Source organism: Harpia harpyja, chromosome 9 (genome assembly GCF_026419915.1).
Source record: "Harpia harpyja isolate bHarHar1 chromosome 9, bHarHar1 primary haplotype, whole genome shotgun sequence".
Classification (NCBI taxonomy): domain Eukaryota; kingdom Metazoa; phylum Chordata; class Aves; order Accipitriformes; family Accipitridae; genus Harpia; species Harpia harpyja.
The window spans coordinates 5,452,570-5,477,289 of NC_068948.1; the positions used below are offsets into that span (position 1 = coordinate 5,452,570).

Below are 24,720 nucleotides of genomic sequence, written 5' to 3' on the forward strand. Positions count from 1 at the left end.
AAAATGAAAGTTCAAGTTTACAGTAACACAAGCCAGAATATTAAGAGGAAAATACAAAGACTTTTAATGAAAAAGTGAGAAGTGGCAACAATTATTTTCATCCATTCTTTCGAAGGCCACTGCATACTTGTGTGTTGTGCTCTTATAAAGAAGTCTCTGTAATTTCTAAAGTCTCAAATGCCAGAGAACACATAAAGCTTTTATAAAATCAGTACTTAAAGTAAAGGAACATGAAGACTTAGCTGAATGGTATTAAAGGTTTACATTTAGTACCTCACTTGCAAGAGTACAGTTCAACTACTAAAAGAGTCAAACATGGACAGCTCCATCTCCCAGAGACTTCAGAAAGTGCAGCTGAAATATGACAGTCGTAACTCAAAGGCTGCAAATGCAGCCACAGAACACATGCACCAGAAGAAAAAACCCATTACTCCAACAACCTTTCTTGGGGTGCTGTTGCGCAGCCCTCCAGCATGATGTGCTAAACAAGCTATAGCCACTATGCATTAAGCATATTCTGTAGTATTTACATATCTATATTTAGTTTAGCCATAATTTTTGTACTAAATATTCCTCTCTTTATTCCATAAAAGGAGAAAGTAAATTAAAAGTTCATACCCCTTCATCCCAAGGTATCAGGCCATGATATTAATTTCAGTTATTATGGCCAGAAGCACCCAGTGGTCAACTTGTTAAAGAAATTTAATAACTCAAATAATCTAATAATTCTAATTTTAAGAAGTCTAAATTATGGAATGCATTAATGATGTAATATTGCACTAAGATTACCTATAAAAGCTGGATTCAGTGGCAGCAGATGTTAACTGAGACCCCTTCTTAAAGTATGATCTACAGGAATTGGAGGCCTGCCTCCTTATTCAGTCCTGGTTGGACTGCTTCATTTCTTAGCATAGGTAATAAGGGGAATAGGTTTCCTACCTAAATGGGAGGAATGCTTGTAACCTATTCTCACAAGGGTCATTCCAACTTTGAAATTCTCTCCAAGTTAATAAACTTCAGGACACGATGAGAAGTCCATCACTGACAAAGAGCATACTGAAAAGGCAAAAGCAGTGCGACCCCTTTGCAAACAAGACACAAGGAGAGTTTGGCTGCATAATATATTCTCATTAACGCTTACAAACTGTGAGTAACTTTAGTTTGTCGATTACAATTATGGAAGGCATTTTCTTCATAAACAGATAAAACATCGTGGGAGGTGGGATGATTCTGCCTGATGAGCTAATAACGTGCATGTTGCTTAAGTGTGATTAACTGCCTGCTTTAGTTGATGCTTGTTCCTAGCAGAGATTACCTCTATTTATGACAGTAGGGAAAGGAGCCAGGACCAAAACTACATGAGAAACACAAATGGTGAAGTCTGTTTGGCTTTACTATTAACAATACGGCACTCGGGGGATTCTCACAGGCCACTCAAACACCTTTCCCAGGCTTTCCCAGTATATTTTTTAAAAGGGCAAAGGATCTCAGGCAATGTCAGTGACAGACTTGGAGAAAGAATTGTACTAGATAATGCTTTCTCTTGGAAAGTGTTAAAATGACAACTGCTAAAACAGGCATTCTTGTGATAATAATTATTATTATTACTATAAATTCTTAAAGCTGAATATCTAAATTGATTAAGAAAGTAATTTTCCTCTATATCATTTTATTCAGCTAATGTATAAAGAATTCCTTAGGTACTTTTTTTTTTTTTTGGTAATATGAAGATTATGTATTAGACCTGAGAAACTTTCATTAAACAAGAAATCCAGTTACTAGAACATATCGTCCTTCTAAGTCAGTCATTTAGAAGAACATTTCAGTTTATACAGCTTGTCCATAATGCGTTTGATGTTTAATTCTTCCATGTTCCCAGGATGAACGAAGAATTCAGGTGATGTATGTCCTGGAATTAATCCAGCATTTTCAACTGGTACAAATTCTGTTTCAATGGGCTGCATACTCTCTGAAATATAAAGAAGCAGCACTTTAAATGCAAAGCTGAGTCAGGATTCTTTCACTGCAAGAGTCAAACAAAAAATCATATACTTGAATCCCCCAGTTACTCAGATCTCGCTTCTACCTCAAAAGTAGCAAAAATTCAAAATTAGTTATAACCAGATGCTGCACCCACAACTTCTGTTGGAATGAAAATTAAGAGCAAGAATACCTTGCAGTAAATTACCTGAAGTTACAGCACACTCTCACTCCCAGGTGAATAGCACCCACTTTGAACATGTTCTTCATGTTACCGTTCCAGGACAAGACATGTCCAAATAAGGCTTTTGAACAGAAGATAAATGCATGTTATAATGTTGTGGTTTAACCCCAGCCAGCAACTAAGCACCACATAGCTGCTTGCTCTCTCCCCCCGGTTGGGATGGGAGAAAGAATCGGAAGAGTAAAAGTGAGAAAACTCATGAGTTGAGATAAAGACAGTTTAATAGGTAAAGCAGAAGCCACTTGCACAAGCAAAGCAAAACAAGGAATTCATTCACCACTTCCCATCGGCAGGTAGGTGTTCAGCCATCTCCAGGAAAGCAGGGCTCCATCACACGTAATGGTTACTTGGGAAGACAAACGCCATAATTACGAACATCCCCCCCCTTCCTTCTTCTTCCCCCAGATTTATATGCTGAGCATGACGTCATGTGGTCTGGAATATTCCTTGGGTCAGTTTGGGTCAGCTGTCCCGGCTGTGTCCCCTCCCAACTTCTTGTGGCCCCCCCAGCCTACTCACTGGTGGGGTGGGGTGAGAAGCAGAAAAGGCCTTGGCTCTGGGTAAGCACTGCTCAGCAGTAACAAAAACATCCCTGAATTACCAACACTGTTGTCAGCACAAATCCAAAACATAGCCTCACACTAGCTAATATGAAGAAAATTAACTCTATCCCAGCCAAAACCAGCACATGTAACTATCTCATCTTTGTAACTTTAGTATCTTTACCACATTGTAGAGTTAGGGGATTTATTTCGTTTTGACCAAGTGCCTTCAACCTTCAAAATTTTTGGTTCTGAACAAATCCGTTTCAAAGGAAAGCTCAGGTTTATGCCAGAACCACTTGATTTGAAATAGCTCAGAATTAAGTCACACATCAGGCCATGATAAAATGCTTATGAATTCTGAATTCTAAAATCATTAGTTTCATGGAACAGAATAAATAGCATCACAGATACATAAGAACGCTGTGCCATTTTAAGTACCAAGATGCCATTAAGTAAGCCTTGTAGAGGTTATCTAATTTAAACACAGCTGAAGCAAGAAAGAGATTGCATGCTTTTTTTGAGGTTGCTTTCCCCTACTTACATGTTCAAACTCTTACCTAATCTTTCCTCTGCAAAATTATGTAATTTTTGCAATGTTTTCAAGGTAATTACAGAACTCAAATGGGTAGTACCATTTTTAAGCTAGTGTCTGTTCTGTTTTCTTGCTGTTCTAAGTGCCTGAAAATGGGAGAACACTGCCTAGACCTTGAACACAGTATCATGAATATGAAAACACTAGAACTAGGTGTGAAGATGGATAATACTTGCTCAGCAAATATATTTCCTTTCCCCCTCAGCAAATACAGCTTCCACTGAGAAACCCACAGAAATGCTACAACAAATTCAGGCTTTGGTGTTCTTGCTGGCATATCTCTTCTCATCCTCACCACCAGTACCTGCAGACTTCTTATTCACAGACAGAAAATTAACACAGTACAAAATACAGATTAAAGAACACATTTTGCCTCGAGTTTGTTCTACATATGGTATAGCACATGATCAGCTGCCTGTGAAGCCGAAAGATACTTTAGATCCTTCCAAAAGATCAAAGTAGCACATCTCCAACCATCAACTGGATGTTCAATTATTAGTGTCAATGATTCATAGCAGACCAGCCTCACCTTGGTTTTGCTCACTAAGAGGGTAAGATTTCTGTAAACCTATGGATAGCTGAATTAAATTATAAATTACTACAACAGTGAAGCCATTCCTCGTTATCAGTGTGGTAAATAAGGGCAGCTGGATGCACATCAATCACACTTGAAACCGAATCAGACTATTACTGAAACATAAGTATATAATTACCTTCTGAAAGAGTTGCCTATTTAAACTTACGAGAAGACCCTCTTTAAGTAAGTGAATCAAAGACATTCAGCATTGCACTCCAAAACCTGTTCTCCCTCACTTTGAGACCAAAAAGATCTGTGCAAGTCTTTTCAAGAATATTTTGCTAGTCTTTTCATAATATGTTTCTTAATGTACTAACTTTTAAAGCATATAATCCTTTCAGGTACAAAGAGGCTCCATCCTTTAGCCCTTGCAGTCCTGTGTGCCTCCTCTGCATTATTGAAATTATTCATGAAGTTACAGGATAGGCTAAAATTTGGCTTTTTACCTCTAAGGTGCCGCAATTATATTGGATAACATCCTTTTATACTGTTAAGTACTAATATGTTTGCAACGTATTTTGCAAACAGATATTAGCGCCTCAGAACTTCAGGTAATACATCAGGTCAAATTACAACTTAAAGAAACCCACTAGGCTTAAGGGAGCTTAAGATCAATATTGTTGGACCAACCACTTACTTCAGACATCTAGACTAAAGTGCTTAGGAGTGGCTTTTAAGAGTCCCTTGAGACTCTGTTTAGCTCCATGGAGATTATGAAGATTAACATCCACTCATTCTGAAAACTGGGTTATCGATGTGCTCTGCAGAGTACCCAAAGAGACACACAGACCATAAACAGCTATTTGTTATGAAAGTAAAAAGGGAGAACACAGGTTATTATTCTCAGCCCTGTGCTCTAACCATTCACTTACCCTAAAATATGTAAACTTTCTTTCTTCCCTTCCTTTTAGGATAAATAACTAAATGTTACTTTCAGAAAATATGATAATCTACATTTTTTAAGCATTACAGAATGGAAAAGAAGTTAATTTCTGATGAATTCACAGAATGCATGCATCACTTCATATTGCTGAATAGACACCTCAGAATCAAGCTTGTTCTTTAAGAATCCTTGCAAAAATAATTCAAAGCATTTTCAGAGTCTTTTATAGTAATGATTTTTCATAACTAATGCACTAAAGATGACCACAGTGAAACCCACCCATAAAATTCAAGATAGTCATGGCATGACTATCTAGCATAGGTTGTTCCGATCTGTGAACAGCTACCTGGAAAGAAAGCTGACTTGCATAATCCTGTTGTTTACAAGACACAGTGCACATTATGTTGCATGAAAAACCTAGTTGGTAACTAAGCCGTAAGATCTGGTACCATGACATCAAATACAACGCTGATATTAATGAAGTCAGATAGCTGTGCTACATCAGCACTATGGTACAACAGCACCCTCTCTCAGGTCACACTGAAGAATACATAACTGCAAAAGGAATCACCTGGACACTTTAAGAAGCTGTTTCAACTGCCAGCTGCTCGATATTTCCACCCAACCTGAGCTTAAGCAGCTGGTTCAACTAGCAACTGCTCGACACGTCCACCCAACCTGATCTTTCGGGGTGAAAACAGCCAAAATTTGAGTGGTTTGTACCTTCTGAAGAGCTGACTGCACCCTTCTGCACCCAACATCACAGGCCAGGGCTGCCGCCGTCGCCTGGTGAAAGGAGGCTATGAAAGGCTCCTGACTGCACAGCTTTGAGCAGAGCTGCCTTGACCGAAGGAAGCGGGACAGAAAGCTGAGAGCAGGGCCCTGCACTGCTGCTGCCAACATCACGTCTGAGTCCCTCCTGGGGTTCTTTGCTGGATCTTGCTTCTGGATGTGTATGAAAAGGAACTTGCTAGCTACAGGTTAACATTCGCCCCAAAATCTGCATCCACATCCAAGATGATCCCAAAACTAAAATAAAATGGATTTTTTTTTTTTTTGACAGTATAGGAAGAATTATATAACAAAGGCCACACATCCTCAGTGCAACATATACCAAACCTCTTCCTTCACCCAAGGATCTCAAAATACTCTGCAGTCTGACACTTTCAAGAGCTCTGTTGAGTAGAAACTACCTTCCATTTTGTGAATTCCTATTTTGATAAAGAATCCACTAGTCCCCGCACCTCTTTCTAGCCAGGACTAGAAATGTTTATAAAGTCGTATCTCCTAAAATGAGAGGACACGGAAGAATTAGATTAGGAAAATGATATCAAGCAACTGTTCGGCTGAACAACTTTAATCAGCCTTAGTGACCGGTTTTCACTAAACAGTGAATACAATTAAAGTTGAAATCCTTTTCCTTTCTCAATGGGGAAGAGACAGGCTAAGTTTTTCCATTACTGGAACTTACAGGAAAAAGAAACTGTAAGTACTTTGGTTTGTCGTCTCCGCATCACCAAACATATGACATTTTCCACAAGCAATACTGTACAGTGAACAGGTCTCCTAAGAAGAAGTCAAGGTTAACGTTTTCAGAGGGTCTAACGATCATACTTGCCTAAACTCTTTAAGCCCCATACAATTGATTTCCTGGTTTATTAATATTTGTACAGCACCTCCAATTTCAGCTTCAGAAACACAAATGAAACAAGCGCCACCGCAACGTCAGGCAGTGAAGCAATGCCACCTTTGTTACAGAACAGATAGCGATTTTCTGCCGGTCACTCAGGAAACTTCTGTTAGAGCTAAGAATAAAACTCAGACTATAGTTTTTATCCATAACCCTGTCCTCCTTTAAAAATACTCCAGTCTAATCTAGATCGAATGTTTGATTCTAATTTTGAACATCACAATTCTACTTCTATTCCCAATGTAGATGCTGTTTTCACCTTTTTAGTACTATTCTAACCAATTGGTTTTATATGTTTTAGTAAGACCATTAATGTGCTTGGTTCTGACCTAGTTTTAAGTCTTGTTCTCATCTCTCATTCCATTGTTCAATAAAAAAAGCACAATTAAGTAATACAAAAAAGAAATCAATCAAATAATACAAAAACAGTAGACTAAGGTTTATTTCCCCAGATGAAATATTGCCCTGCTTCCTGAGACAATACTATTGTCATGCTCTGTATTTTGATGACAAAACTAATTTTACTAGCTAAGTATTTTAAATTGCAAAGGGAACCAGATGAACTAACATACTATGAAAGAATAATTAATTATTTCATTGCTCATTCTTTCTAAATTGCATTGTTCACTACAGCTGCTTATTTAGCTCTGTTTAGTTGCTGATTTAAGGATTCCTTTGCAGCCTATTTCAGGTTCATTGCAACTCAGGTTGTGGCAGATAACCCCCCATTTACACTGCAAATGCTTCTATCCTGACACATCTTGCCCTAGCGTGCAATTCCACATAACAATGTGATCTCTTCAAGTGACTGTAATGTAGCCTGATTCTCTGCATGCTGGGATATATGCAAGGCATGCTCCAAAATGCCTGGTTCTTTAAAGTGAAAATTGGTAGTGGAGACAAGATTTACATGTTTTTGAAAAAAAGAAACAATCCCAGGACAAACATTCCATTATATATAAACTAAAACTGGAAGTCCATTTATTTGATGGCCATGCAGAATTTATTATACATTCAGAAAGTCCATAAAGTCTTAGGAAAAGCAGGTCTCATTAGGAAATGAGAGAGAGCATGAACAAATGGGTTGTGCAAAACGATGAGATCTGAGTGTCAAGTCTTAACATCAAATCTGTCAATGTAAAATGAGGACAGTATTTACCCACAGCTTTCACAGATGTCACTATTTTGAAGGAACGAATGTTCCTTACTATTCTTTGAAGCCAAAAAGGACTATTTACTACAATAAGAAATAAAACTGATAGTGGTTTAAGAGCAGAAGCTTTACTGTATCTTAACTACAGCTTTATTATATTCATAGTATTTACTCTAATTATGAGATAATCTGACAAAATTTGCTCACTGTAGATAACATACCAGGCAGAAAGCAAGAAAAAGCAGAATGTAGAAAGAGAAGTCTCAATCCTGCAAACTGTCCTGCATGGACGTATCCCAAAGCCCAGAGGACAAAACATCATCCTGAGGTTAACAGCTGCCTATTCAAATAGAAGGATTTACCTACACAACACAGAGTGCAAGGTCAGAGACACTGTTCAGATAGTACAAAGCTCTATAAGCTATCAGAAAAAAGTGGGTGAACATGTGAATTTTCCATTCTTGGAGATACTCAGTACCAACACGGTCCTGAGTAACCTCTCTGGCTGAACCTGCTTTGTGCAGGGGGTTCAACTGGGCGATATCCAGCATATCCTTCCAACCTCAACTATTCTGCAATTCCGCAATATTCCATTCAAACCCAATCTGTTTGATCGGAAGACAGACATCAACTGTTATAAGCTACTGTGAGACTCCTAAAAGATAAAACACTTTGTGTTAGCAGATCTCAGAGAAAATTCAGGACTCCTTTGTACTTTGCAGGTGATTAAATATTTGGGAAAATTTTCTAAAAATCTTCATCGAGTAGATTGTGGTATTATACATAAATCCAGAAGGTATATGCACAGCTACAGAATTCTTATATTTAGCATTTAGAGATACATAAGTGATTTTTCTGATTCTGAGCTAGAATTCTCATGCCTCTGTGAACACACCACTGATTATATGTCTGTATGGCATTTTAATGGATGCTTCAAGGCTGCCTCAAACCCACTCTTCTGCTCATACAGACAGCAGACAGGGAAATCAGCTAAGACTGAAGGACGTCCTCCAAACCAGACACTCCGCATATCTACATATATGCAGCAGCTCTGCATAGTCAGGTTGTACAGCACAAGCTCAATGCTTGGGATTGCTATTTAAGAGTCACAGAGGTTCACCAGCAAGAAATAATTGCTAAAAAAATTCTTTAATGCTCACACAATTCTTTATAGAATCTGCTTAGTTTTAATTCTTGCCAGCCGTCAATCAAAATAAAAACACAGCATACTGAGTCTACTTCTGTCAAGGTTTTGCACAACAGAAACTTGCGTGCTTTAAGTAGTTTTGACACTGAATCCGCTTTTTGAGTTCTAACATTGCCCAAGTGACTCACACTTCTGCAAAAGAAAAGGGAAAAATACCACAAAAAAGACTTTGTTAGTGTAATTCTTCATTGTTTCCTATTATGGCTCTCTCTTGCAGACAGCTTGCAGTGGCTTGCTGATGCTTAACACGGGAGCAATTCTGCTGCAGTCAGTCAGCACTGTGCATTGTTTTCCCACTGCCAAAAACATTTCAGCCTCTGCACGAGGCGCAGCAGACTTCTGTTAGCATGTTACGTGGTACAGGCGAACGATGGACGTACCACGATGTGGGACAGCCACATTCATGGCCCCGAGACGCTGCGAGGGCACAGCTCTCCCGGACATGGCGGGTTATTCAAAGGCAGCTGCCGTATCTTCCCACCAGCGTGTCCCACAGCGGGGCCAGATTCGCCCCTGCCCACCCAAAACACCCGAGACTAAAGGGCTCTCGAGCCACAAGGACACTCTCTCTAACGTCCCAGATCTCTGCAGAGCCTCACGCCACTGGACTGATGCTTGCAGGCAATCACTGAGGAAAAAGTACAAACATCGGGATGTAACACAGCTGGAAAGGGCTCGCATTTCAAAGGCAAGAGGAGATTCACCATTTTAAAGTGCCTCACAGCGAGCCAAGCTCTGGTCGAGTGTGGCTGGGGAAGGGAAGGGGAAAAGCAACATCTTCCGGGCACACAGACTGACACAACACGGCGAACTCCAACTAACCGACCTTCCCCGGATAAAATTCAACATCTACCGAGTGATTTCTCGCCAGACGGCGCTTCCCGCCCAAACCGCCCCGCCGCCATCTTGTCGCCCTGCACCGGCCCACCGCCCCCGCGAAACTCCATTTCCCGTGAAGCCCAGCGGCGCCGTCACAGCGGCGGCGCGGCGCTCCGACAAGGCGGCGGCGGCGGCGGCGGCGGCGGGCAGAGCAGAGCAGAGCAGGTACGGGCGGGAGCCCGCCGAGCCTCGGGCGGGCAGCTCCCCCGAGCCCCCTTCCCGCCCGCGGGGGCTCCTCAGCGCGGCCCGAGCTCCCTGCAGGTCATTTCTGAGAGGGCCCCGGCCGCCCTGGGCCGTGCCCCGTGCGGGGTGGCCGTGCTGAGGGGGCCCGGTCCCGCCCGTACGGCTCCGCCTGCAGTCGGTCTGCACGGAATAGCCGCAGAACAAGGCCCGGAGAGGGAAGTGGAAGACCCCTCGCTTTTCGTAGCGACAGCTGTAGATTTGCTTTTTCAATGGCAGTCGTCTTTTCTCTGACTATAACCTCTTTTTTGAGGAATACCAGGGCAGAATGCGGTTCTGCCTCGCCTAGCAGATGGTGAAATGAAGAGCTTCAATTAAAACATGAAATAGATCTGTGAATAACTGAATGTGTAGTAATACTAAAACTCAGATTGCTTTTAATGTGCGTTTTTACAATGTGTTTTATAGGTCAATTTCCTTAAATAGTGCCAGAGGAAAGAGGATGGAACCAGAAAATACTGCCAAGGAAACAGTCCTCATTACTGGAGGAGGTGGTTACTTTGGCTTCCGGTTAGTGCATTAAATAGTTATTACATACGAGAATAAAGGTAATAGATTGTGGCTGGTGAGGCAACAAAATCCATCTGTAAAAAAGAAAACTGTGGGCGTGAGATGCCCCATCCAGTTCACCCCATCTTCTGATTCATCTTGGGTCTCAGTTTTGAACAAACGTGTTATTCTGTTTCTAAATGTTTTAAGCAAATATGACACTGTGTTTCCAAATGTCAAGCATCTACTGACTTGTCAGGTCACCTTTGTAATGGGGATTTGGATAATCATCTTTCAGCCTACTCTCAAGAGCAAGCCTACGCTTGTATGCAGATCTTTCTTTTGCCAGTAGGCCATGGCCTGCAAATAGTTACACACGTGCTTAGCTATATAGATTAAATACTCCAGCTGCTCTCTACTCTCAAAAGTGTATTTATTTTTATGGACATTGATGGTTTAGGATTACAGTTGTTAATAAGGTACATATTTCAGTGAAATCCATTTCCTCTTACTGTAGATGGCTCTACAAGCTAAACCATGTAAAGAAAAAAAATCCTATTTTCAGCCCTGGACTATCCTCTAGAGTACCTTCAGAGTTATAATTGCTTACATAGGTGAGAGAGATTACAGTCATGACCAAAAAGTAAATTTCAAGTGGGGAAAAAAAAAAAAATCTCAAAAGATACCTATCTATCTGACTAATGCTTGGGTTTTTTTCTTCCACTGTCTCCCCCTTTAAGTACTATAGAAATATAACAGTTATAGGAAAGGGGGAGAGGAATACCAGATTTATACTTAGTGTCAATACCTGTGTTTGTATCTGTGACTTGGAGTAAAATGTATGCGTGTGGCAAAGTATTCAGTTTAGAAGCATCTCACTCATTCCTCTTCATAAATTTCAGACACAATGGCAAAGACCAACCTACTGTCCTGACAGAATTGGGATGGCACAAAAGCAATAGAAAAAAAACCAGTAAGTTTTGTTGGTTTTTTTTTTTAAATATTTGGCTACAGGTTTACATGTGAGAGGTTTGCTATTGCTCATCTGTAGGGGACAGAAGCAGGGAAATAGCTGGTTTCTTCCAAAAGGCTGTTGAAAGCACTCCAGTTATTTCTGTTCTGAATTGTCCTCTACAGCAGTTCTGCCTCTTTTTTCCCTTTTTTTTCCTCCAAAGTATTGATGGAGCCTAAGAAATTAGTTCAGTACCTAAAGCATCACAGTTGAATCTTCCCCATAGTAGATGGCTGAATATTTAAAAGACTCCCAGCAGGGAAAAAAAAAAAAAAAAAAAAAAAAAATCAGTATTAAAATAGCTAATAGTCTTCTCTTACCTCCAGGTGAAATGTTTCATGCATCACTATGCTATGTATACTAACATACGGTTTCCATCATGTTTTAGTTTAGGTTGTGCCATATACCAAAAGGGAGTTGATGTGATTCTCTTTGATGTCATGAAGCCACTTCAAACCATGCCAGAGGGAATAAAATTCGTGCAAGGGGATGTCTGTTGCCTGTCTGAAGTGGAAGAGGCTCTTAGAGATGTAATCTGCGTTTTCCATATCGCTTCCTATGGAATGTCTGGGCGGGAGCAGCTGAACCGAAAGCTTATAGAAGATGTTAATGTGAAAGGAACAGAAAATGTCATCCAAGCCTGCAAGAGCACAGGAGTGTCAAGTCTGGTTTATACAAGTACATATAATGTAATATTTGGAGGCCAGATAATAGAAAATGGGGATGAATCTCTGCCTTATCTACCTCTTCACCTTCATCCAGATCACTACTCCCGGACCAAGTCTTTGGCTGAAATGAAGGTGTTGGAGGCAAATGGTGCCGAGCTTGGAAATGGGGAAGGTGTATTAAGGACCTGTGCTCTCCGACCAGCAGGCATCTATGGGCCTGGAGAACAAAGACATCTTCCAAGAATAGTTAGTTACATTGAAAGGGGACTGTTTAAATTTGTATATGGAGATCCTCTTAGTTTAGTAGAATTTGTACACGTAGACAATCTAGTTCAGGCTCATATCCTTGCCTCTCAGGCCCTCAAAGCCAACAAAAAGCACATAGCTGCAGGCCAAGCCTACTTTATTTCAGATGGCAAGCCTGTAAATAACTTTGAATTTTTCCGACCGTTAGTGGAAGGTTTGGGTTACAAGTTCCCAACCTGTCGTCTTCCTCTCTCCCTTGTCTATTTTTTCGCATTCCTTACTGAACTAGTTCATTTTCTTGTAGGTCACGTTTATAATTTTCAGCCTCTCCTCACTCGCACAGAGGTTTACAAAACTGGTGTCACGCATTATTTCAGTATGGCGAAGGCCAGAAAAGAGCTGGGGTATGAGCCTCAGCAATATAGCCTGAATGAAGTGGTTGAGTGGTTTAGATCTCAGGGACATGGACTAAAGCCAAGAAAGTATACCATTATGCATCGTGTTAGGGATGGAGGACTGCTTTTGCTGCTGATTGCTGTGATGGTCTCATGGTTTCCATCTGCAGTTACATTTTCACTCTGAAAGATGAAATGCTGAGTACGGAGGACAGAATTTAGTTATGTTCTCTGAGTGAGTACCCTTGGTTTTGACAAGTAATAAAAAAAATTAAAAAAACCCAAGAAAATACACATTTGTGTCATTCAGGTAAATAACAGTTTTATCCCCAAGGAACGGAACTGCTGAGTAAAAAGGTGTAATTTTTATACATAGTTCCTCTTCAAAGTAAAATTGATCAGATCACTAAACAAGATGAAGTTCAGTATTACTGCAAACAGCATTTTATTTTCAGGTACAACAGCACACTACAGTGAACGGAACAAATGTCCTTAGACTGACCCTTCTTCCCTGATGGGATTATACTCTTGATCCCTGCCCTTTATTCCTAAAAAGTTTGTGCTACGCAATCCAGAGGAGAGTAAACTTACTCTTTGATCACATTCCAAAACCAAATTCTGCTTTCCAGCTTGGACATATATATGCCTAACCAAGATTAACTGATAAACTGCTAGACAATAAATAAATGAGCTTTTTTTTTTTTTTGATGAATACATTCTGGTATGCTTTTCTGAGTTAACTCTGTGATATCTGATGACACTTCTGGAAAATGCACAATGGTTAATCTGAGTTATAGCCAAGTGCTTGAAGCAGCACAGATTTGTAGATTTTTCTAACAGTAAAATATACCTGTTTAAAATGAATGAGCTAGCTAAAGTGCATTCATAAATAAGACCTATGATTTTTCTCAGCATTATTGAATGGTTAAACAAATAATCCATCAAAGACATTTGGTAAGTGATTACATTCATGTTCCACTGTTTATAAAACACTGTTAGCCTTTAATAATATTTCTTTAACACCTGACAACATTTAAATAGAACTTCACCTTTGTAGTAGGATGATAAATGCTTGATACAATGAAACTCATAATTTTGTGGAGTTTTAAGAATAGAAAATAAGACCTTTTTAAGTACAGGTCACTACTGTCTCTAGCAACTCCCTCATCTCTGTCAGTTTAATGTAGGAAGAGATACTGAGAAACTTCACATCAAAATGTTAAATCACAAAGTTGTTTTTCCTTAACCCATCAGCATTACAGTTTCAGTACTCTTGATAAAAGGACAGTCCTTCAAGAAGTTCACACTTCTCTTTAAAGTTTAGTCTTTCCATTTTAATAGCCAAAACTACACTGATCTTAAATTAATTTTGTGCAAGTTACAGTTACTTCAGTTCTGTTAAACTCCACTGTGATTTAAATGGGGAAGAGGAAAAGACAGTAGTTCTACTGCATTGTTAAAGGAGTCTCAGAAAACAAAAATGCCTAGAGAAACCAAGCTAAAAGTCTACTGCCACCCGTGTTTAGAAGATGGAGATTTTTGTAGTTAATGATGACTGAAGACAACATTATTTTTTGAATGTTGAGTTCTTTTCCTGAGAAGTTTACCTTTAAAAAAAAAAAAAAAATCACTATTGATAACTACATGTTTTGTTTTGCTTGAAACCTGACTTTCCTCCTCCTTCATTCCCCTACCAGTGTGTACACCATGAAAGAAACTAAATTTAATACTTAGCTTAAGGACAGCTCAAGAGAGAACTTCCCCCCCCCCCAATAGCAAATAAATTGAGGGGGCCTGGGGCAGCAGTGTTTGTGTAGCAGGAGTGTTGCACTCCTTTATAAAGAGCTTATGTGCCTCCAACAGAGTGCTGATGGCAGAAGGGCCACTTTCCAGAAGTCATTAATATACATCATCATAGTCTGCACAAAGAAGAAACCTTTTTAATATAACAGAAAAAAGACAGTTGTTACCTCATGAAAGCATTGGACCGCTGTTCTCTTTCCAACAGGCCCTGTTTTTTCAAGTGAAAACCACTTGGTTATTCTCCCCTTTAAGTTCTCTGATTTTGACACAATATTATCAGAAATAGATTAAGACATTTTAATGACAGCACAAGCTATAGACAAAACCAAAATGTACAAGAAATTGCACAAGCCTGTTGCACAGAACCATAGCATCGGTATTTCATGCTAAGTCTTGTAAAAAGATCTTTTTAAGATATGGAACATAACTCCTGTGCCCCAGAGGAATTTCTTCTGCTATTTGTGATCTTTTTATTAGCAAAACTCAGCTACTGCCATTCATAATTATCTCAATGGTGGGGTTGATGGAAAAAATCTATGAAAGGGTCCTAAACTCATGAAGCCTAAGCCCATGCTGTTGATACTGGCTGAGGTTAAAGCCCTGGGTAGCTTTTTATCTACAACAGAAAAGGAAGCTCCTGAAAAGACCAAAAAAACCCACGAATACCAAAACTCCTGCAGAAGCTGGGCTCGGCATGTGAACCTTTTCAATTGTCTGGAGTCAAGGACAGAACTTGTCACTGATAACAGAATAGGAGGCATTATTTTGTCCTAAGGGCCCATGACTTCTGCTTGAGCACAGGGTACTAAATCAGGTACTTGTTAGGAGAAATAGGCAGTGGCTTGGCAATGGCTACCTCAGACCGCATCAGCAGTGTCAGTATATTCATTAATTCCCTGTCATTCAGCTCCATCTAGTAAAAAAAGCAAAGTCCTGACTACAGAAGAGGTGAAGGCTACTTTTCCTCTTTCCACAATGAAAACAGGAAATCTGTGGCTTAAGGAGATACTTCAAAATTTCTTGAAAATTACATATGTATAAAGTCAGTCACAGCTGCTCTATTTTAAGTATTTTACAATGAGAATTCTCTCTCCTTCTTCCTGTTTTTTATTTGTTATTACTGCTCTTGCATGAATAGCTAAGTAAATTAAGGTAATTAATTCAAGTGGTGTGTCTGTTTCCAAATTTTAATCTATTACCTGTTTTCCTGAAAGTGAATTACCAGAAATGCATCTAAAAACTGAAAAAGCAGAAATGAAAATACAGCACAGCTTCAATTTTTCCTAGTCCTCAAAATGATTTCACAACTGATAGGTGCCTCACTATAAAGAATGATCCTGATGTTTTAAATGAATAGTTTACAAATCTTTGGTCAGCTGCTAACTTTGCATACATAGCACGTCAAGGTAAAATTTTGCCAGACATACCCGAACAACTTATACTTCTAATACATATATAAATATATTAATTTTAGAAGTTTAAATATCAATCATTCTTAAAGTAGACCAGTCTCCTAGGTGACCCAACCAAAATTTTCTTTCATTACTATTTATTCCTAATTTGCACATATTTTCAACAATATAGTGGCATATTTAATAATTAGTGATGTGATCTTCACAGAAAAGTGTCCTGAACACTAATAATTTACACATATTGTAAAAGATGTGGGGATTAAATTGCAATTCAGGAGTACACAAGTGTTAAGAGAACTACTTCTGCTGTATTTTAGTCAAGCTCACCATGCCCTATTTTCATGGAGTAACACCTAAGAACATAGACTAGCAGTGAATGAAACTGCACTTTAAATTCTTTTAAAACTAGTAGCTGGGCATGTTTATAAATACTGTTATGGATCAGAAGATAAATTTGGCTCCCAACTGATTCTGAAGGTTAATTTTCATTATATGTAACTTCTATTTCTAATGATATAAATGGGATTTCACGCTGGAATAATATCAACTGGTTGGACTGCACTTGGAAATGCTGACACAAGACTATAGCAGAATTCAACAACTGTGCTTCAGCTTCCATGCCGCATTCAGATTTTTACAACTAGCTTGGAGAATTCAAAGATAATCTTTGGTACATAGCTAATACCATCTCATCATCTAGAAGGTTAGTTTGAGAACTGCAAAACTAAAAAATACATTTGCAACAGGGAAACTTATAGATGCATTGGGGTGGAAAAAAGTGAGAATATAGGTAACAAAACACCTGAATGTAGCAATTTTTTGGACTTCAGAACTCGTGCATACCAATATTCACAAATTAAAAGGTGATAAAGACCACGTGGCTCATCTAATGACCTCCTAGAAGACCTAGGCTGCAGATACCTCATATTGATTCCTGCTCAATATATATATAATTTTTATCAAAAGACTGAGAAAAGTTTTGTTCCGGAGACACCCAACAATGAAAAAAATCACAACATAAAAGACAGCGCACACTCACTCAGCAGCACTACTGCCCATGCAATGAAGGCAACCTTACGGGCAGAAATAAAGCTGATACAATTTTATGGTGAACATCAAGATTACCGTGCTTCCAAATTAATACAAACTCATCTTTGCCTTGTTCAGACTTTATTGTTTGAGTGGATCCAAATCTGATGCTCACTAGGGCTGAAGTTTATATCTACCTATCACTGAAAAAGGTCGGTTAGGAGTTGCAAGTTAAACATGATCTTTGACCTTTTCCTTCTGCCCTGCTTGTTTGCAGCCAGATGAAGTGCAACAATAGCCATGTCTATGGAAACAATCAATAAGTCAGTTCATCTTAAAAACACAGAAATGCCCTTCCTCCAACCTCTAGCAGAACACACCAGCAGACCACTTTTCAATAAGGACTCACTCATACTGCCCCAAATGACTGGCAAAATTCATGAAATTCAATGAGCAATGCTTAAACAAAGAAGCATCTGGCATCATTCACATCGCTGCTGAGATATCACAAATTATTTATTAAAAATAAGTTATTTTAAGGATTTAAAACAGTTTCTATAAGAATATAACAATTTAACAGATATTGTTAACTTCAAAAAAAATTTATAAATGTTTTTCCTCCTAGATTATAAAATTAGCACACACATACAAACCTACTTCCACACTAAGACAGTTGCAACTGTGAAAAAGTTGCTACAGAGTCTGCCCTGACCAAGAACTGAGAGGTGAGGTTTTGGAGTTAAAACATAGAATGCAAGAAACAAAAGAGGAGTTAGTACATCGCCTTGCCCATCACTTGCAAGTCAACAAAACAGTCAGTGCAGTATTTTCCTTCGGAATACAGTGTAACATTATACTCTGGGGAAAAGTCTTACTGTAAAATGAAATGCATTTTCATAAATACTGAGGGAGTGCCTCATAACTTTTGACATCACGTATGTGTGGAGAATGTGCACAGGACTTTTCCAAGGACTATAAAATGTGCCAATTCTTAAATATTTGCACAGCAGCAGCACAAGGAACTCCTGTGTTCATCACACAATGGCTGTCCCATGTCAGGAGTATACATACCAACGAAAGAAGCCAGGACAAATGGACAATTTGGTTATGTCTGCTCTGGAACTGAGCTTTAAAAAAAAAAAAAAAAAATCCCTACAAAATGAAAGAAAAAGCCCACCACAGCAACAGCCTTGAACTCTAGGGTTTGATCTCCCTAAGCCCTAGCATCTTGTAGCCTCCTATTTTTTGTGATCAGTCCAAACCTAGCTACTACTCATCTGTCTATAAATCCTGTCCCACCTGTAGCAACAACTTCAGGACCTTCCAGACAAGACTTTGGGCCACCTTGTCTCATCAACACTGCCAATACAGTGTTCTCACAACATTAAATGGAATCATGGAGGCTGGTGAATGAAATATATAGCACAGGGACTGATCGTATGACAAACTAACCATGTCCTGTAACACGCTACAAAATGCATGCACACCAAAGGTCCCTCGCCTCTAGGAACAGCAACTGGATCATCCCATTACACCTGGATACTGCAGATAGGCCCAGCTTTATACAGCAGTCGAGGTTACAGCTCCACCTCCCAAATCCACAGTTGCTGTGGTTTTTTCTTTGTTTGAGGTGGGTTTGCACCCATCTAATCCTTGAACGGGTCAATCACAACTGGGTACTGAAGAGATTTCAGGCAGGAGGAAGAAAAGCAGAGAACTGCCTTTAACTTTGCTCTCTTCTCTTTTTCAGTTGGGTGATTAGTAATTAATTTCTTTATAATAAAAAAATTTACAGAAGCCACCCCATTGTGGGACACACTATCATAGCACTTTCATCTTCGAGACAAGACTGTCTTTACAGAATAACTGAAACCTCAAGGGGGTTCCTCAAACCGTCATCTGCAAATGCACAATGGCATCAATTAAGTGCCTCTTGAAACAACAGAAGTCATAGCATGGGGAGCAAGAGAAACTGAAAATTGCTGAGGCAGCTTCATCAGGCCATGAATCCCAAATCCATGCAAGTTTTCTGTGATCAGAAATAAAGCACTATGTATGCAACATTTTATGCCTCAGGCAGTCACTTAGACAGAAAAACTTAACTCCTCTGCACACATTTGAAAGTTAAAGTCAAGCTTACAGATGGCAAAACTCCACCCATGTAGAGATAAAGGAACTAGGAATTTCATAGTAATAACATAGTGCTAGCACAAAGAACCAACACATACACAAATTATGACAACTGGTGTTAAATATGCCATCGAAGGACTTTGATTCTGCTCTGGCAGGAAAACACACTTGCTAATCTAACAAGTTCTCATCTGTAGCTCCATGTTCTTCATTTGATTAAAGCCATTAGAACGATGTACCTCTATATTTGTGCATACTATCATTCCTGGATTAGATACATTTTGGGAAAACGGTCTACATTTACAGAACACTATCATTTGACGCTATCATCTAAGTAGGACTGCAAGATTAAAAAATGGACAGTTCATTAAAAAAATCATTTCTAAGCACATTAGCAGCTGAAAGGATTTGAAAAATAATACCATACCAAAGTAAATGCTTTTCAGAATTTGAAATATGCTTCCTTTCCACAAACAAACAGATATTTCCTACTGCATATCTTAAAACTTCTCCTTCCAGTGCCTTGAGGTTGTGAATACAGGTTCACACGGCCTATGAATACAGGTTCACACATCGTTCCTTCCTTAAACCTTTACAAAGAGTTCAACAGGAAAAACACAACTACAGTCGCAGAGGATATTTGGTTTCAACAAAATTAACATATTATCTAGTTCTCAAAAATGTAACAGAAAACTTTTAACAAGAGACAATACAGTATGAGCTATCAGCTGCCCAAAATATTTTATACAGTATCAGAAGTACAATCTGCTGCCTTGGGCACTGTAACATACATGACGTGACAATGCTGGTGTAGGAGTGCTTTTACAGCATTTAATAAATTAAAAACTCACTACCAGTTAATCTTAAGGAGCCAGGTTGTTAAAGTGGTGTGATTCCATGCATGCAAATTGTTGTGAATGTCTTATCTATAGCCTGCGTACATAAATATAGTAGATGATTTATACTTGTACTTCAGGTATTGATAATGAGAAGTGAGGTCTATCCAACTACATGCCCTCAAATTTTAAAAATCCTGGATACACAGAAGGTCTGGCCTGCACAGAGGGTATGCTTTGTACAGAATATAAATTACTAGGAATTAAAACAGTTTTTCTTATACCAAGAAATTAAGGAAACCCATCTTTCCTCCTCCTCCTCTTCTTCCAGTCATTCAGTCTGATGAGACCGTCATTGAGTAGGATGGCCAAGATAAATTAATATCTCTTCCTGAATTGCACCATAAAGCACGCATCAAAGAATGATTGCTTTAAGAGTAGAATTTGCTGTTACTGACTTTCTTCTCCTTTAATCTTAAGGGAAAAGAAAAAGAAAAAGTCAAGTCTACTAGGAATTTCTCAGAGGAAAACAGTCTAACAAGTTCAATTTACTTAGATATGAACGGCCAGTAATATGTCAGCAACAAGCATTGCAATTTTTTTCCTCAATAAATGGGATTAAACCAGTGATTCATGCAGCTGTTCAGCACACGTAAAAAAGGGTAAAAGTATTTAAAGAAAAGTCTTCCTCCCATCCCATCTTGAGGTCTACTCAAGACTTCCTCCTGGTACATGAAGCCTCTGTCTGTCTCCCTCACACCCAGCCCAAAGGTGGCAGCAAAGGAGAAGGATCCTTCCCCTGAGCTTTGGATAACATACTGACATTTAACTGACAATTCTATGCTGTTACAACTCAAAACTGTTTTTCTCTCTTGTGGTTTGTGTATCTGGAAGCGTTTTCTGTTCCCACATATCTAATATGCTAAGGACATTTCCAGGGGCATAACTTTGATAGTGTAGAAGGAGTGAGGCGGTTTATTTATTTGGCTGTATATACTTCCAGGCTTTCCTCCTGGAAAGCAGAAGAAGAGAGGAATATAAACTCACAGAATTACATGTTTCACTGTGATCACTGAAACTGAGATTTCACTGAGCAGACATTTCACAGCATCTGCTGGCCTCTAGTGGCTTGCAGCCCAACCTTGCTTCACTGCAGCCCTTCCTGGCTTCAGATATGCTCATTCTACACTCGCCACTCTTTAGGTGCTCGTCTTGATAAATCTGAGATTTCCTTACCATAAATCCTGTCTAGGTAAAGCTGCTTGGGAAAGGAGAATGATTATCAACCCACCTGCGGTTGCATGTGTCTTGATATATCTGTAGTTTGTGCTCATTCACATTGAATTCTTTTAATATAGCATCTCTGTTAGGATTCCTTAAATTCATATGCGTGTCATAAAGAAACAGCTGGTTATTAAGCTCCTCCTGGCGCTTCCGAAGTTGCCGACATGAGGAATAAAGCTCTTCTTCACTTTCCTTCAAAAGAATATTGGAAATCAACATAATTTGTAAGACGCATACCCAAAATGACACGGAATCAACATAGTTTAGGGGATTGCTTTCCTAAACACATTCCATTAGCTTTATAGAATATTTTATACAATTAGTTTTATAAGATGTTTCTGGAATGTTTACAGACCCACAGTATGACCAGCCATACCCCCTAATGGGGGCATCAGGGGACATTCCAGCTCAAGTCATGAAATGTGTATATCTAAACACTTCTACTGGAGTATTTTTCCCTAATAAAGCATGTCAGTCTGTCGAAGAAAGGAAAGGAAATGGTGTATCATGATGGGTTATCAGAATATAACAGTTTTTAAAATACTTTTTTAAAAGTTCAATTTTTGACTCTTCCATCATATTTGTGTATTATGCGACATACTACCAATCTTGGTGCTTTTCTATTGAAATCTAGACTCAAGTTTGAAATACTGCCTAGTAAATAGGACCCTAATAGCAGCAAGTACTCAGATGATCAAGAAAGAAGGACAGATCCTGTGTTTCTCTGTAGCTATGGCAATTCAATACTTGCAGAGGAACTGACTATTTGAAGAATAATTTGCAGCAGTCTGAGTTTCTGTTGTTGTATGCGGCCCACAGTAGAAAGTCACAGCATATTCCACAAGCATAAAATAATCACCATGCCTCCCTTTATGACTTCAAATTATTTTAATACTTCAAAACTTTGGATGCAAAAGCTGTCTCCTTTATAGAGTTACTAGTGCGGAATAGTACTGGCAGGACTGAAGTCTTAATTTTCACATCAGCAGCAAAACAAGATACTCATCCTACAAGAAATGACATGCAATCAATAAATGTAATAAATCCAAACATTTTCAGAGGCGGCATACTAATAAGAATGCCTATTTCTGCACTCAGTCCGGATCTAGGAAAATTGATGGGTTAGCAACATACTCAAGGGGTTTCAATTAGCGCAACAAGATCCTTTCCTAAACCGTCTTTTTCCTCCTGAAACACATTCCTACCCAGGTATGGGTTGAAGCAACTGAAACAGTCTCAGTGCTATGCTACTGATGAAGATTTTTAAAGTAATTTTTAAAAAAAATTTTTTTTTTAAAGGGGAAGGAAACTTTCTATTCCCAAATCGCAAAGGGAAAAGCAGATTGCCAATTACCAATTTGCAGGTGTAATCATCAAGACACCATGTACTACTATTTGTTCTTGTAAATAAATGTATCCACAAAGCTAGACTTTCAAGCCCCGTTTAAGAATGTCCACTTCAATCTTTATGTTAAAAAACATATATACCATTGAGGCTGATTGTAATCAGAAAATGCTGAAGATACACACACATTTTCTGAAGTAAATATATCAATTTTCAAGCAAATAAGAGGTACTTCTAAATGTAACAACCACCTCAGAATAGTACAATTTCTACAGTATCAAGAAAACTGGTTAACTTCAACAGAAACTGCATAAGGCCTCACATAATAATTCACAAATGTGCATGCTTACGTCTACAATATTCTTGCCTCTCTATTCCTGAGAAATTCCACAGCCATCTGTAATTCCCCTTTATAATTTTGTATTTCATCTCCAAGAGTATGCAGATGGGCTCTGTATATAAACAGGCCTGTTACTAAATTATATCATTTTATAGAGGGTCATCGTTTAAAGAAAAAAAGGGCAGAAGAACAGATGGAGACAGCCTTGATCTTTTCTGATGCTTCTTGAATGATCTGGCAAAAGTTCTAGAAGTTGATTAACTATGGCAAGTCTTGGTTTGTTGCAGACTGCCAAACAAAAGGGAAAATTTTTGAAAGTTCTCCTGCCACCGCATTACCACCCAGAAACATCAGATATTGTAAAAATACAGAGCTATGCTGCATCTTCATTTGGCTTAACAAGCAGAAGGGGCTTCAAAAGTGTGAAATGTGCTACTGTCAAAGGACTCAGTGCTGACAGATTGGGAGACATACTGCTGCTATGAACAACACTTAAAGAACTACTCCTGCCCCAGGCAAATAATGAACTGAATTTCTGAGGAGAAACCACAGCAGGAGGAATTCGCAATATATCTACAAGTGATGTCCATGCTCAACGTATTAGGCAGTGGTGAGCTGCTGCCAGTTTTCTCAAAGGCAGCAAGCCAAAAAAATAGCAGTTTATCAGGCCTCCTCTATCAGACTTGTGCCCAGGAAATATGAACATTTTAAATGTTATCTTCAAAGGACATAGGTCTCTCTTGTTTACACACATGCAGAGACACACACACACACTCTTGGTCTCAGCTTCTAGCCCTCTCCTGCTCTCATGACTCTGCTAGCCAACAGAAGGAACCTACCAAGGCTGCCAAACACGGTCGTTACACACCGTCATTTTACATCATGTGTTATAAGGTGGCTTTGTAAAAACCTTGACAAAGGATGTTTGGAAAACAGTTGCCACTCCTTTGTGAAGAAGAACGTGACAGAATTCAGTAATTTCCATTTCAGTGTATGCAACTCCAGGAGCAAATCCCTCTACAGACGTAATGATTTACAGTTAGCAGAAGTTGGTGTTTTAATCAGTAAAAATAATCTATGCTGGCGTGAACTGCAGTGTAAGCCTGAATGGTTGTAAAAGACTACAAATAAGAAGTTGGACCTTTTTTTTTTCCTGAAACCAAAGCGTACTGGAAAGCACCCTGAAATACACACTTCCCAGAAGCATCTTTAAACTTTCATCACATGGCCTCTACACCAGTGTATTTAAATTATATGAAATACTATTGCGATAGAGTCTGAGAATAATCCTGCTTCAAATCAACATATACAGCAGTACCTTTGGAACACCAACAAATGCTGTTCACAGATCAGCCACTTTAATGCCTGGCTTCATGAGCAAGGATGCACCATTATTTTTTCCCCTGTATGTTTATAAATACTAGTACTTCAATCAGGTGTTTTAGAGGCTTAAAAGAAACAGATCAGCACTTCTATAGGAACCAGAATATGTCTTCCATATGATGGGTTGTTTATTTTAATGAAATACTGGGAGAAATTACTATCTTCTCTTCGTAAAGTGATTTCTTTTTTTGTAGGACCTTTAAAAAAAAGATTATTCTATGAAGTCAAAGCTGAATTTAGCTAGCATCAGTTGTGGCATCAGTTAGTTAACAGGGGAAGACAATGACCATGCTGTTACAGCAAAAACTAGTGGAGGTAATGAGGCTTTGTTAGTGCATTATTTCTTTTAACAACTATG

The 24,720-nt window shown here is 38.9% G+C and overlaps 2 protein-coding genes across 4 annotated transcripts in view; one reads left to right on the top strand and one right to left on the bottom strand.

Moving 5' to 3' along the window:
• Window positions 1–9,947: 9,947 nt before the first annotated feature.
• SDR42E1 (short chain dehydrogenase/reductase family 42E, member 1) lies at window positions 9,948–14,443 on the top strand. 2 transcript variants are annotated; one of them, XM_052796230.1, is made up of 3 exons: window positions 9,948–10,185; window positions 10,399–10,500; window positions 11,880–14,443. In XM_052796230.1, the coding sequence occupies exons 2-3, from the start codon at window positions 10,433–10,435 to the stop codon at window positions 12,985–12,987; spliced, it is 1,176 nt and encodes a 391-aa protein (XP_052652190.1). In that variant the 5' UTR covers window positions 9,948–10,185; window positions 10,399–10,432; the 3' UTR covers window positions 12,988–14,443. The 2 variants fall into 2 exon arrangements, with proteins under 2 accessions (XP_052652190.1, XP_052652189.1); XM_052796229.1 differs by having other exon boundaries at window positions 9,948–10,500.
• A 3,099-nt stretch (window positions 14,444–17,542) lies between these two features.
• PLCG2 (phospholipase C gamma 2) overlaps window positions 17,543–24,720 on the bottom strand; it is a 67,733-nt gene continuing 60,555 nt past the window's right edge. For both annotated transcript variants that reach the window (XM_052796226.1, XM_052796228.1), the window contains 2 exons: window positions 21,302–21,486; window positions 17,543–20,484 (listed from right to left, as the gene is read on the bottom strand). In XM_052796226.1, coding sequence (XP_052652186.1) covers window positions 20,442–20,484; window positions 21,302–21,486 — 228 coding nt within the window. In that variant the 3' untranslated portion in view covers window positions 17,543–20,441. The remainder of the gene's footprint in view (window positions 20,485–21,301; window positions 21,487–24,720) is intronic.